This window comes from Chionomys nivalis, chromosome 8 (genome assembly GCF_950005125.1).
Source record: "Chionomys nivalis chromosome 8, mChiNiv1.1, whole genome shotgun sequence".
NCBI lineage: Eukaryota > Metazoa > Chordata > Mammalia > Rodentia > Cricetidae > Chionomys > Chionomys nivalis.
In genome coordinates, this window is record NC_080093.1 from 51,934,544 (window position 1) to 51,950,035 (window position 15,492).

General features: G+C 47.9%; 1 protein-coding gene across 1 annotated transcript in view; it reads right to left on the minus strand.

The window, feature by feature from the left end:
* The window catches only part of Cpt1a (carnitine palmitoyltransferase 1A), a 62,500-nt gene that overhangs the window by 33,130 nt on the left and 13,878 nt on the right, over positions 1–15,492 (minus strand). The window contains exons 2-3 of the mRNA XM_057779279.1: positions 4,440–4,590; positions 1,437–1,576 (exon numbers count right to left, since the gene is read on the minus strand). Coding sequence (XP_057635262.1) covers positions 1,437–1,576; positions 4,440–4,580 — 281 coding nt within the window. The 5' untranslated portion in view covers positions 4,581–4,590. The remainder of the gene's footprint in view (positions 1–1,436; positions 1,577–4,439; positions 4,591–15,492) is intronic.

The window sequence follows — 15,492 nt, forward strand, 5'->3', positions numbered from 1 at the left end:
CAGCACCTCAAGACCAGCCTGGGATACTTGAGACCCCATCTCAGAAAAGAAAAAGAAAATGTCCAAATGCAGGGGTCACAATGCAAAGGAAACCGAGCCATGGTATCCTGTGCCCTGGCTACACCGAGAGAGTCTAACATCCTCCATCCTAGATGGTGCCAGGGATTGTTGGAAGCTGCATGGAAGAACTGCCACCAGAGGTGACCTGAGGCTGGGGTATGGTTCAGTGGTAAGAGTGAACCTAGCATGCATTAGGCCCAAGGCTCCACGTCATCCCAGAAATGAAGTATGTAGAATGTTCCCTAGATACCTTCTAGAGCAGGTCCAGCATCTAGCAGGAGACCCCAGCTACAGAGGAGCCTTTAAGAAAAGTATTCCGCGGCTAGAGACAGCTCAGTGGTTAAGAGCACTTGTTGCTCCTACAGATGACCTGAGTCCAGTTTCTGTATCAAGCAGCTCACAACTGCTTCTGACTCCAGTTTTAAGGGATCCAACAGCTTCCTCTGGCCTCGGAGGGCACCAGGCACATAAGGTACACATACATACATGCATACAGACAAAACACTCATATACATAAATATAAAGAAATAAATCTTTTTAAAAAGTTTGGTTTCAGCCGGGCGGTGGTGGCGCAAGCCTTTAATCCCAGCACTCGGGAGGCAGAGGCAGGGGGATCTCTGTGAGTTCGAGACCAGCCTGGTCTACAAGAGCTAGTTCCAGGACAGGCTCCAAAACCACAGAGAAACCCTGTCTCGAAAAACCAAAACAAAAAAAAAAAAAAAGAAAAGAAAAGAAAGAAAACTTGGGTTTCGTGGGACACACTTTTAACCCCAGCACTCAGGAGGCAACAACAGGCAGATCTCTGTGAGTTCGAGCCCGGTCTACAAGTTAGGCCAGCTGGAGCTATACAGTGAGACCCAGTCTTAAAAAAATTAAAAAAGAAAAGAAAAACCTCAGGCCTTGTCCCCAAACAGGATGCCAACAACTTTCAAGTTCCCATAATAAACTAAATTCCAAACCAAGGTAAAATGGACCTCCTTGGGAAATCTAAGCCACTCTGAAGGGGCCAAAGGCTGAAGTCTTGGCCAATGGCAGTCAGTTCAGGGGACCAGATCACTGGACAGACTAACTTCAGTGGAACAGACACTGGGAGCCATCTGAGGCAGAGAAGCCCTCTGAGGTCACCACTGGCTCCATCGACTGCCACAGGTGGCTCAGGCCTCGGCCATTCTTAGCCTACTATCCCGAGGAGGGCGGCTGGGTATACAGGTCACCCTTCCAAGGGACTTCACTACCAGGTCAGGAAAAAGAAGAGAACCCATGTGGCCGGGCAGCAATGGCCTTGTGGAGAGTCCAAAGCAAGGGCAGTCAACAGGGTCACTGTCATCTTCCTACTATTGAGGTGGGGAGGGGGTCGGGGAGAGGCGGTTACTCACGTGGTGTCCAGGGTCTGGTTGATCTTTGCAATCATGCCCAGGGAGGGGTCCACTTTGGCATGCATGGATGATATCACGCCCACCACCACGATAAGCCAGCTGGAGGGACTCGCCGGGAACACACCAGTGATGATGCCATTCTGGAAAGACAAACCAGCTGTAAGCACCACTCTCCTGAGGCCACCATCGCTGCTCTGCAGTAGCCCTGTGGCAACGGGCAGCTGGAACAGCAGGCAGCAGGGAGAAGGTATGGCACGCAGGCCACCAAGGACCAAGTGCCCAGTAGCTGAGACTCTTCCTGGAGCCACGACTGCCTCATCTTCATGCAGCTTCTTCTTTCCCAACTTCTGAGTCCAAATGCACCCTGGGAGATTCCCCAAGAGGGACTCAGGGTCGGCAGGAACACTAGGCCTGACTCCCCATACAGATCCCCATATGGTGACAGCCTGGGCACCATGAGGTCCCACCCCCAGTCTGCCAGTATCTGGAAGTCAGGGACCCCAGCTTCCAAATTCCCTTTGCCCTATCCAATCACTGAGCCATGTCTCCAGCCCTGCTCTGGGCCTTTCTAATGCTGCTTTCCTGGTGGCTGAGATGGAGAGATTATACACTAGAAAGGATTGCAAAAGCAAACTGACAAAGAGTGACCCCAGGGGACACTCACAGCCGGAGGAGTTGGTGTCTGGGCTTGGGAAGGTGCTCCGGAATCCTGGAGGTGGCTCTTTAATGCGCCTCCATGCCCTGCCCTCTGATTGAGACACCCAGGAGTTACAGAGAAGTCAGCCAACTCCTCAGCCTCCAGCCTTCCAGGCAACAAAACCAAGTTTAAAGTAAAATTTCTGCTGTATTTATCCACTGTACATGAGTGGATGCAAGGACACCATGTTGCAAAGGTGGAGATCAGAAGACAGAGTGTGACAGTCAGTTCTCTTTCTAGCTGATAGAGCTTTGGGTCAAACTCAGGTCATCAGGCAGGGCTGCAATCTCACCCAAGTAACTCAAAACTCTGTCTAAGGAAAAGAGGTTGGGGGAGAAGGCTTGTGTGGACCAAAGCTGGCCAGTCTTTGCCAGCTCTGGAAACCAGGAGAAGCATGGCGTAGAGTGCTGCCTTCTCTCTGCTTTGCTGACAGTTTGAAACTTCCAGTAAATTAATTCTATCTTGTTTCTGTTTCCGTGTTTTGTCTTTTAAAACAGAGTCTTTCTACATAGCTCCAGCTGTCCCGGAACTCACTATGTAGACCAGGCTGGCCTCTGCCTCCTGAGTACTGGGATTAGAGCACTGGAACACCATGCCCAGCATAATAAATTAATTCTTAATAGATACACACATTTAGCCCAAGTACTTGGAAAGCAGAAGCAGACAGAGCTCTGTGAGTTTGAGGCTAGCCTAGTCTCCATAGTGAGCTCCAGGGTAGCCAGGGCTATCGAGTGAGACCCTAATTCAACAACAACAATTCTCTAAGCAGTGTGGGGACTCATGTCTTCCCAGAACTTGAGAGGCGAAGACAGGAAAACTGCCTGAAGTTACAAACCAGCCTGGGTTACAGGATCAGATTCTATCTCAGAAAAGCAAAAGAAGGCTGGAGAGACAGCTCAGGGGTAAAACACCTGCCACACAAGCTGGAGGAAGGACCAGTGTTTAGATCTCTAGAATCAATGCAAAAGCCAGGCAGGAATGGCACCCATATGTAACTCCAGCACTCCAGAGGCAAGCTGGCTAGCTAGACCAGCCAGGTTCTAGACCAGCCAACCTTTAGACTAGCCAGCCTCTAGACCAGTTAGGTTCTAGACTAGCCAGGCTCTAGACCAACCAGGCTCTAGACTAGCCAGAATCAGTGAGCTCAGGATCAGTGAGCTCAGGATCAGTCTCAATATATAAAATAGAGAGTTATAGAGGAAGACACCCAATGTAAAGGTCAGGCCTATACACACACACACACATACTACATACACACAGACAAATAACAAAGAAGGAAAACCTTTCTTGGAGCTAGAGACAGCTCTGTAGTTAAGAACACTCACTCTTATAGCAGACCTGAGTTCATCCCCAACACCCATGTCAGGCAACCACCTGTAACTCTAGCTCCAGGGAATCCAATGCCTCTAGTCTCTGCAAGTACCTGCAACTAACATACGCCCTCCCATATCCAGATTGTTATTTTTAATTAGGTGTATTCCATAATAAAGGATACACATAATTAAAATAAATCTCTTTTTTAAAGAGAAAAATAAAATCACACTTGTGATCTCCACACTCAGGAAGCAGAGGCAGAAGGATAAAGAATTTACAATTAGCCGGGCGATGGTGGCGCATGCCTTTAATCCCAGCACTCGGGAGGCAGGCGGATCTCTGTGAGTTCGAGACCAGCCTGGTCTACAGAGCTAGTTCCAGGACAGGCTCCAAAGCCACAGAGAAACCCTGTCTCGAAAAACCAAAAAAAGAAAAAAAAAAGAATTCACAATTATCCCTCATTACACATTCTGTTTGAGCCCACCCTGATTACATGAGATCCTGTGCCACAAAAGCCAGGACTCTCAGAGGTCCATGTGCTGCTACCCCTGTCAATCCAGCACTTTGGAGCCTGAGGCAGGATGATTGTTGTAATTTCAAGGCCATCTTGGGCTAGAATGAGACCCTATCTAAAAAATACAAGCATAAATAAGTAAATAAATAACTCAATAGAGTTAAAAATAAGTAAATAAGCTAGTCATGGTGACATGTTCCTTCAACCCCAGCATTCGGGAAGCAGAGGCAGGCAGATCTCTGAGTTCCAGCAAACACTGCAGAAGACAGCCAACCAACCCTGAGCCCTAGCAAGCACTGCAGAAGACAGCCAACCAACCCTGACTCCCAGCAAGCACTGGAGAAGACAGCCAACCAACCCTGACTCCCAGCAAGCACTGCAGAAGACAGCCAACCAACCCTGACTCCCAGCAAGCACTGCAGAAGACAGCCAACCAACCCTGACTCCCAGCAAGCACTGCAGAAGACAGCCAACCAACCTTGAATCGGATGAACTTCTTCTTCCAGGAGTGCAATCCTGACAAGCATATCTGTTTGAGGGCTTCATGGCTCAGGCGGAGGTCGATGCCATCGGGGGTAACAGTGAACTGGAAGGCCACAGCTTGATGAGCTTCTGCCATCTTTGAGTACCTGGAGCAGGGACAGAAATGGCTTAGAGAGGCCTGACAGCAGAAACCAGCGCCTCCAGTAGATGGAGCCTCCAAATTTAACCCTGTGACTTAAGAGACTCATATATGTCTCCATTGCTGTCCCTCACTCCATGCTTCTCACCTGTCCAACTCCGTACAGTCTTGAGGTGACGGTGTGGGCCCATGTTACCACCACCCCATGTCCTCTGCACATCCCACAGAACCACACCCTCAAAGGCATCCTCAGCCAGCACGACAAGGACACTGGTGGCCATGTATCAACCTGAACTGCGGAGATGACTCTTCTTACAGCCCATTCCAGAGCTGTCATGAGAACTCCAGGAGCAGCAGCAAACAAGTCCCCAGCAGCCCTGAACCCTGACCTTCGGGCCAGACTACTGCACCCCCAACATCAGAGAAGGCCACAAAGACCTCGCGACAGGTGATGAGATGGGTGGGCTGGAAAAGCCCTTCCCTCCAGACTGGCAAGATAAACTCGACCCCAGAACACAAGCAAAGGTGGAAGGAGAGGACCAGTTCCACAAAGTTGTCCTCCGGCTTTCTCACACACTGTGCAGTGCACGCTCTCTCCCAACATACAAAATGAATAAAAATACTTTCTACACTGGGCTATGGTGGAGCTCTCAGCTCTCAGGAGGCAGAGGCAAGTGGATCGCTAAGGATGAGGCCAGTCTTATCTACAGAGGAAGTTCCAAGACAGCCAGGGTTACGCAGAAAAACACAGAGAAACCCTGTCTCAAAGTAATGAGAACAAAAACAAAACAAAACAAACAAAAAACTTAAGAAAAAAGAACAACTCCACCATCATCCCACAAGCTACACAGACCTTAACTAATCCTGATACTCTGAGGCCATTCCTAAAGTCAAACTTGCCTTAAGCACCCATGTATGGCGTCTTGATCATACCTGCACAAAACATGACCTCTTCTGTGCTAGTCTGTCCAGCCCCACTCACTATAGGAAATCTTAAAAAATCTCTAGGCAGCCTGGAGAGATGGCTCAGCGGTTAGGAACATTGCCTGCTCTTCCAAAGGTCCTGAGTTTGGTTCCCAGCAACCACATGGTGGTTCACAACCATCTGTAATGAGGTCTGGTGCCCTCTTCTGGCCTTCAGGCATACACATAGACAGAATATTGAATATATAATAAATAAATAAATATTTTAAAAAATAAAAAAATTCTCTAGGCTATGTCTGAGTAACTAGCATGTGTAAAGCCCAAGTTAGAGTACCAGCACAAAAAAAAAAAAAGAAAGAAAGAAAAGAAAAGAGCTGGCTGGAGGAGTGTTCCCACTCTTGCAGAGGACTAGAGTCCCATTCCCAGAACCCAAGTCAAGCCGCTCACTGCCACCTGTAAGTCCACCTCCAGGAGAGCTGAGGCCCTCATCTGGCCTCTGCGGGTACTACACTCACACGTACATATACACACATGGAACAGATTAATACACATAAACAACAAACAAGAGGGAACTACAATATGCTCTTTCCCTTTCTTCTTCTGTCTAAGTCAACCCACTCCCACTCAACAGAAGGGTCACCTCTTGCCTTCTTGGTTCTCTCACTCCCCCAGCAGCTGCCTGAGGAGTCCCCTCTTCTGAAGGTGTGCAACCCCTGTTTCCCAAAGCTGTTTGTTACAAAGCACTAAGCATATATATTTTAAAGGTAAGAGGTAACAACTATGCAAAACCATAATAAAATCTAATTTATGGGGGTGTTCTTATCAGATAGTAACTTTCCACAAGCCCATAAGGTCAGATAAACCTATCAAGCTTTCAGGACTGGAGAGAGGGTTCGGCGGTTAAGAGCGCTTGCGGCTCTCACAGAGGACCTGGGTTTGGTTCCTAGCACTTTCATAAACGGTAGCTCACAGCCATCTGTAACTCCAGCTCCAGAGGATCCTCCCCCCTCTCTGCCTCCCTGGGCATGGCATGCATATGGTGCACATACATGTATGCAGGCAAAACACTCAGACAAAATCCCCGAATGTTAAATATGTGTATTTTTAAATATTTATTTATTTTTATTTCACGTATATTGGTTTGCCTGTATGAGAGTGTTGGATCCCCTGGAACTGGAGTTACAGACAGTTGTGAGCTGCCATTGAGTGCTGGGAATTGGACCTGGGTCTTTTGGAAGAGCAGCCAGTGCTCTTAACTACTGAGCCATTGCTCCAGCTCAAATATGTGTATTTTTTTAAAAACAACAAACAGGATTCTAGGGCTGTAGCTCAGGTGGAGGAGTGCCCGCTGAGCTCGCACATGCCCTGGGCATGACACACAACACTACATGTGGTAGTCCTTGCCTGTAATTCCAGCACTCGAGGTGGAGGCAAGAGGATCAGGAGCTCCGAGTTATCCTCGGCTATACTGAAAGTTAGAAGCTAGCCTGAGCTACATGACATTAACAAGCAGAATTGGGGGTGTCACTCAATGGTAAAGCATTTGTCTAACCTGTGTGAGGCCTTGGGTTCTATCCCCAGCAATGCAAAAAACCTTTTTAAATCAATACATGTCAGTATAGTTCAAAGACACCAACCAAAGCTCGGTGTGGTAGCATGGACCTAAGGAGGATGAGGCAGAAGGATTGCCACAGGCTAGAGGTCAGTTTGATCTAGCAGCCCAAGTTGTAGAATTAAACCCTGTCAATTGTGGATCATTTGTTTATTCAACAAACATTTGCTGGTTGCCTCCCTTACTTACCAGTGAAGTAAGGCCCTAGACCCTGGTAGAAATGGGAAATGGTCCCTCTGCCCTCTTGTGATACAGAGAGGAGGCAAAGAGCAACCAATGCCTACACAGCAGTTAGGGTGCAAAAGGAGATGCCAGACGGGAGACCCTGAAGCTCAGCAAGCCACTCTGGAAACAAGTAGACAGCCCTGGCCCGGTGTGCCATCAGAGATGAAGATGACAGTCAACTCAACAGGCCTGAATCCTACAGGCTGGACATGCTGATAAAAGGGGCCCTCCAGCCTTGAACTATGTGCTGTATGGAGAAACTTCCTGGGGTGGGAGGGGGAGCAGGCAGCTGACAACTCACCTGTGGACCTGCTGCGCTGGAAATGTCACAGCGTCACCAAGGACACCTAGGTAGAGCAGCCAGGGAGGGAGGAATGAGGACAGTGCTGGGGGGCAACACAGCTGGAAGCTGGCCTTTGAGCTCTGCTCTGACCTCCAAAAGGGTGAGGGGGCAAAACTTAGAGCCCAAGAGAAGTCCCAGAGCCTTTACATCCTGCGCGGGAGGGCACCGAGCCCAACTGAGAAAGCGACAAGACTACCCACCCATGCTTGTTCAGAGACACACAGCCCGGGTGAGGCACGGAAGGCAGCGCCAGTCAGGGTGAGGAGGCTGGCGTTTGGGATTCCCTTGAACTTCAGATCCTCCATCTACTTCAAAAGTGCTGGGATCACAGATATCTGTAACGTGCCTGCTTTATCCACTGCCAGGGAAGAAGGCAGGGCATGCTAACCAGCCACCCTACTGACGAAAGAGCCAGCACCAGGTCAAGCTTCCCATATCCGCAGCTATCACGAGACCTGAAGCCCACATCAATCCAGGCAAACAGATTCTGTGACTGATCGCCCTGCCAACCGTTTATGTGACCTCAAAGGTGAGCCAGGTGTATTGTTTCAAATTCAAAGCCAGCCTGAGCTAAACAGTGAATTCCAGGCTGGGCTACAGATAGTCCTTGTTGCAAAAACAAAAACAAACTCAATAAATACTTTAATGAATTTTCAGAGTATCAGGGGACTTTCCTGTTGTGTGTATGTGAGTGTACACATGTTCCCGGGTGTTTATACCCTTGTCTGCGCATCAAGGCCTCAGTTCAGCACCAGCTATCGTCCTCTACTGTTTTCAACTTTACTGTCTGGAGGCGAGGTCTCTCACTGAACCTGGAGAGTGTTGACTGGCGAGGTGGAGCTATCCCCGAGTCCTTGTATCCTGTTCACACCGTTTGCCAACCCCAGAGCTGAAATTACTGGTCTATGCTGCTATTCTCAGCATTTTACATGAATGTTGGGCTCAAAGTCAGGTCCTCAAGCTTGCTCAGCACGCTCTTCACCCACTGATTCATCTCCTCAGCCCACGAGGAGGCTGTTAACTGCAGGTTAAACACAGTGCTGCAGTCAGTTCTATCCAAAGTCATGAACCCCACGTTTGCCCAGAAACCAAACCTAGTCTCAGGACAATCACGAGGCCTGGGAATACTATGGTCGCCTTTCCAGGATGAAACGTCCCTGTCACATGACCCGAGTTTAATGTTCAGAGCCACCTGAGCCCGCCAGGTGTGGTGGCACAAGACTATAAACCCAGCACTAGGAAGGTAGAGGCAAGAGGATCGGGAGTTCAAGGTTATCCTTGGCTATACAGTGAGTTACCAGCCTGGGCTACATGAAATCCTGTCACAAACAGACAAAAACTGCCTAACTTAAAGAAGAGCACATCTGGCCTGACAGGCTCAAGGCAGCAGCAAGCAGTCCTACTGCTTTTTTGGGCTTGCATAAGCAATTCACAGACGCAGCCTCACTGCGTCAAACCATTAAGCAGGTATTGGTGCCAGAGTTAATGAGTCAGTCTAAGCCTCCATGCTGGCTTCACAGGCTATTTCGGAGTCTCAGGCCATTCCCAGAAGCCACCAGGAAGTACAAATCAAATCCCAGCACATTCCACTCCCAGGAACAGCTGGAATGCAGTGATTGACAGGTGCTGGCGAGGACATTGAGAAGTCAGGAGCTTCCCCCACTGCACTGTAGAAACGTGAAGGGGTCAGGTTAGAATATGGCCTGTCTTTTCACCAAAAGGCTCCTTCAAGGTGGTGTGTTCAAGGCCAGCCTGGGCTACACAGAAAGATCATATACCAACAAAACAAAGCATAAATGCCAGAACCGTGGAGCCCAGAAACTCCTCTCCTTGGCCAAGATAACTCAAAAAAGTCCACATTAAACCTATACAGGCGTGCTCATAGCGGCCATGTTCGTGATGGACATAAACATGCAGGTTCCACAGCAGGAGAGGAGACGACAGCCAGGCCCCTCCACAGGAGGAGGAGCATAGGTACATTGTGACATACTCACACACCAGAACATGACATGGCCCTAAGAAGGAAAATGGCGCCAACACACGCAATGACACGGATGAAACCATGACCTCAGGGTCTGGGGACGTGACTCAGTGGGCCAAAGGTTCACCTTACATACACAAGGCCCAGGGTTCCAACCCCAGTGCCATGTAAACCAGGCACAGTGGCATATGCCTGTCATCCCAGCACTTGAGCCGGGGTGGCAGGTGGATCAGATGTTTAGATCATCCTTGGCTTGAGAGTAAGCTACAAGTCAGCCTGAGCTATGTGAGATCCTGTTTCCTTTGGGAGAAAAAAGGCAAGAGCACAACATGAAGCCAAAAAGTCAAATGTCATCTCATTTCATTTACACAAAATATCGAGAACAGGAAAATCTATAGAAATAGAAAGATCGGCCTGGCAGTGATGGCACATGCCTTTAATCACAGCACTCAGGAGGCAGGAAGATCTCTGAGTTTAAAGCCAGTCTGGTTTACAGAGCGAGTTCCAGAACAGCAAGGGCTTTTACACAGAAAAACCCTGTCTCAAAAACAAATAAATAAATAAATAAATAAATAAATAAAAATAATAGAAAGCTCGGAGCTTGGAAAGGAACTTGGAAAGGAGAAGGCTAAGAAGGAGTGTTTCTTTAGAGCTGATAAGAATGTTCCCAAGCTGAGCAGAATGACAGATAGCGGCACACTGTTGTGAGTAAATTAAAAATCTCCAAAACAGACTTTAGATGGGTGAATTGCTGATGTGAATTATAGATTGTCTTAGTCAGGGTTACTACTACTGTGATGAAATACCATTATCAAATAAGCTAGGGAGGAGAGGATTTATTTGGTTACACTTCTATATCACAACATCAAAAGAAGTCCAGACTGGAACTCAATCAGGAAAGGAACCTGGAGGCAGGAGCTGATGCATGGGCCATGGAGGGATGCTGCTTATTGGCTTGATCCCCATGGCTTGATCGGCCCATCTTCTTATAGAATCCAGGGCCACCAGCCCAGGGATGTTACCATCCACAAGGAGGTGGACACTCCCCCATCAATAACTAATAAGAAAATGCCTTACAGATGGCTCTTATGGAGGCATTTTCTCAGTTGAGGTTCTTTCCTTTCGGATGACTCTAAACTGGGTTAAAAAGAAATCCATGTGCATCTGTTTAAGGTGTATCAAGGATTTATTTAGCTATGAAAGGGGAGAAATACACCCACAAATACAGAATATGGTAAATCCAGTTGCAGAGTCCTTGGAAAGCTGGGAACCGCTCACAGCTGCCCTCCCTCCTTCCTTATAAGAGATCCTGTACATAGACACCAACACCTTCTATCAGGCTAGATAGCCCAAGGTCATGGGTGGAGCAAATATTCACTACACTTTCCTTTTAGTCTAAATAAAAAAGTTCTAAACTTAATATAAAACTATACACAATAAGAACGATTATCATGTATTGTCCAGGAGAAAGGAGGAGTAATAACATAAACAAAAACGGAACTATAACCAACAAGTTGTGAGGTAGGAAATATACTAAATGTCCAGATCACAGGGAAATGGCAGATTACAGAGATTACTCCGATAGCTGTCATATCCTGAAAAATCTGAGCCTAGTACCCGACATGTTCTTAGTTAAGATAGGAGAGAATAGTAACTATAACTATCTAGTCTTCAACCCCATCAAAGACCTGAGAAGGAAAATAATATTACCTAAGTAAACAGGAAGTGCAAGCAAGCAACTTCCGAAAAATGTAAGAAATAACAGAGACAGCTGGGTGTCTGGACAGTCACCCAACGTTTCTCTGAGACATTGGGGCATCCACTTTCAGCTACAGGCCCAGAATATTTGACAGATCATTTTTAGAAGCAGGAAATTTTGAAAGACTATTTTACGTTGTCTTGGCAAGGTTCAGTAGTCTGTGTCAAGCTGACATAAAACTAGCTAGAACACATCTCAATGAGGCTGTTATTTAAAAATACTATCTCAGAGGCTGGAAAGATAATTCAGTGATCAAGAATATTTGCTGTTCTTCCAGAAGACCCAAGTTCAGGTCCCAGCACCCACTTTAAGCAGCTCACAACCACCTATAACTCTGGTTCCAGGATCTCTGATGCCCTCTTGTGGCCTCTGTGGGCACTGCACTCATGTGATGTATATACACACACTCCCCTAATTTTTTTAATTAAAGAAAAAAGGTGAAAGGAAAGAACTGACTTCCAAAAGCTGTCCGCTGCCTACCACACACTCACTATAGTGTGCATGCTACCCCATTTTCTCTCTCACACACACATCATACACATACAGTAATAATAAATTAAACTTTTTAAGTGAAAAAAGCAGACAGTTGCTAAGAAATAATATTTGCAGTTGACCTCTGACCTCCATATGCACATGCACACATATGAATGCATATACACATGCATACATATGAGCATACTATGCACGTTCATAAAGAAAGAAAATAAAGAAAAAAATGTTCTTTCATAGAACACAAATGCCGTTTAACACTCAAGCATTTGATGCCACAGAACTGGGGGCATCGGGAAGGAGTGAGACGGCTTTAGAAGGCCATCCCATCATGGTTCCCACCAGGATTCCCTTCAGAACGAACACCACCCTCCAGCACTAAGGAAGTTCTTTTTCTTTCTTTTTTTTTTTCAGAAATCATCTAACGTGGCAGAGTAGACACCAAATATCTGCAGACAGCTCAGTCAGGAAAGTGCCGCTGCACAAACATAAAAACATGAGTTCCAGCTACATTAAAAGCCAGGCACAGTGGAGCACACTTGTGGGGAAGCAAAGACAGGAGGATCCCTTGGGCTCACTGGTCAGCCTGCCTCCTGAGGCATCTGCCCAGGCCAAAGAGAGACCCTGCCTAAAAACAGTAAGGTGGGTGGTATAAGGAATTGTGACAACCAAGGTTGACCTCTTGCCTACATGTACACAAAACACACGAAACATAAATACACACATGCACACACACACACTTGCAGATTTCATGGGACCTAGGATTGGGATGGGGAGGGGTGGGCAAAGGTTCCTTGGGAAACCTTGGGAAAGTAGGCAGTGACCACACCACAAGTCATTCCTGTTAGCTTTTCTGCACATGTCTGAGATCTCCCCACAACTTTTTTGGGGGGAGGGGGTTGAGACAGGGTTTCTCTGTGTAACAGTCCTGGCTGTTTTGGAGCTCACCTTGTAGACCAGACTGGCCTCAAACTCACAGAGATTCACTAGGCTGTGTCTCCCGAGTACTGGGATTAAAGGTGTGTGCCACCACCACCCGGCTTTCCCCACAACTCTTCATGTATCTAACGCAGCTGTGCCAGAGCTCTCATGGGTTCTAAGTAGTGGAGTGCCCCTGGCTCCATCCATGTACTACACAGCAGACTCCTGCAGATGAAGTGGAGACAGGAGGATAAAGCAGGCAGCCAGGGAGATGGGAAGTCAGTGCTGCAACTAAAGGCCCCACCTCCATCACACACCCACTTGTAACAGTTTCCTCCAAAACATTCCATCCTGCAGGAGAGCTCCTTAAGCAGGAAGGAAACAACTCACAATACTTTCAGGAAGTTCCTGAAACTGACCAGATGCAGTAGGCTCCTCCCTGCCAGAGTAAGCAATAATAGCTTAGAGTCCCTCAAGCGCTCCCAAGACTCAGAGGAGCCAAGCTACAAAGAAGACTCTGAGACCAGACCAGCAAACTGGAAGAAACAGAAACCACCAAAGCTTACTGGAAGAGGTTTAGACCAACTAAGGCACTCTCCAGCCTGTGAGCTGTCACCCATGCTGGGGTGGGCCTTGGTGATACAGCTGTCTTTGAGTCATTTCTGCTCCTCAGGCAACACCAATAAAGCCTGGCCCACTGGCCCACCAAGTTGGATTTTGGTGATCTGTTGTGGGATCCCAACCTGGGAGAGAATACACCCGTGTGCTATGTCTCTCCAGGGAACGTTTTGTTACACACACCACTCTGAGATCTGACAAGACTGAATTACATCTTTTGGTCAAGGCTGAAGGGACTCTAGCTGGCTTGGCATGGCAAACATGGTGCTGCCGGGCTTCGCCCTTCTCCCCAATTCCCTCTGCCTTGCTAAAATACATTAGGTTATACTTCTACAGCCAGCCACCAAGGCCTAGTCACATACTTGGCTACTTCCTTCTCCTGAAGCTGACTACCAAGGTCCAACTATCAGAAGCCCCCTTGCAGCTGCCCTAATTAACACGCCTAATCAAACTAAACACCTCATCCCAACACAGGGTTTCGCCTTTGAACTTTATAAACTGTCATCTCTCTATGGGCCACATCTGTCTCCCCTCTATCCAGAGGCAGTCCTTTGCCCCGTCCTCCGGATAAATACCCCTTCCCCTTCTCCCTCTCCCTGTCTCCTGGCTTTGTCTCTTATTTCCTGCCCTTTGTCCCTCTGGCGCAAAGAACTTGGTCTTGAGCCGATACCAGTTCCTTCACAGGCTGCAAGCTAGTCCTGCCATCCTCCTCCTGGGCAGGAGACCACACCCAGACCTGGCAGACTGGCACCTGCAGCTCCCTACTTTAGAGGTGGGCACAGATGTCTTTGGGAGGCTTTGTCACCCCAGAAACAGCAGTCACAGAGTCCCAACCCAGTCACCATAGTTCTGTTAATCAACCTGAGGGGGGGGGCAGGGTGTCCCTCCATCATCCCTGATTGAGCCAGTATTCCCAGTGTCCCTGGAAACACAACCTTTCTCTTCAGAGGGAAAGTAACTGTAAGCAGGGTGTTTCAGGTCTTGACTTTCAATAGGACATTAATATCCACAATAATCAAGTTACAAAAAAATAAATAAAAAGAAAAAATTCTAGACTAACAAGATTGCTAAATGGGCAAAGGCTCTTCTTGCTGTCAAGCTTTCTGCTCAAGTTCAATTCCCAGGACCCACATGATAGAATAAGAGAACCAACTCCTGAAGGCTGTCCTCTGACCTCCACTCCTGTGCTGTGGCGCATGCGTAATTCTCTGATTTATGTTGGGCCATTTTCACACCCTCTGCTGCATGGCTGTGGGGTGGACACCCTTGTGTCCTCCTCACCTCCCGTGTGAAGCCCCTGTGGGAGAATGAACAGCTCTCTGTAGAACACCAAAAGCAAGTCCATCCTCAACAGTGGCGGCGAGGGGACTTGTCTGTGTGACACCTGGCAGAGTCATCCGACATGCCAACAGCCCAAAGCAGTTGTACAGGGATGACCAGACAAGCCGGGAGGATGAAAACCAGCTGGATGCTTGAGGCTAGGGAGTGGCACATACGCGTCCCAAGGAGGGAAGCAAAACATTTATAAACCCAAGGACCTTGAAGTGTCCCCAAAGTGTCCCCGTGAGCTTGGCCAGAACCTAACCCTTCCTCAAATGTTCAAAGTCATAGAACACAGCACACCCAGGTCAGTACAGAACCTGCCTCTGCGCCTGCCCCTGCGATGAACTCACTGCTTGCTGACACAGACCTATGGCTATCTGGCTCTTGTAATCGAGAATACAGCATCAGGGGCTGGAGAGGTGGTTATGAACACATACATGTGCTTGCTGAGGTCCAGAGTTCTGTTCCCAGCACGCACATCAAGTGGCTCGGAACTGTCTGTAATTTAGCTCCAGGGAGAACGGACACCTCTGGACTGAGGGATACCTCCATTCATATGCACATAATCATACACACACACACACACAAATTAAAAGGATAAGAATAAATATATAAAAAATAGGATTACATCAAAGGGGTGGAGAGAAGTTAAGTTAAGGGTATATACAGTTCTTGCAGAGGACCCAAGTTGTGTGGTTCATTCCAACTCCAGGG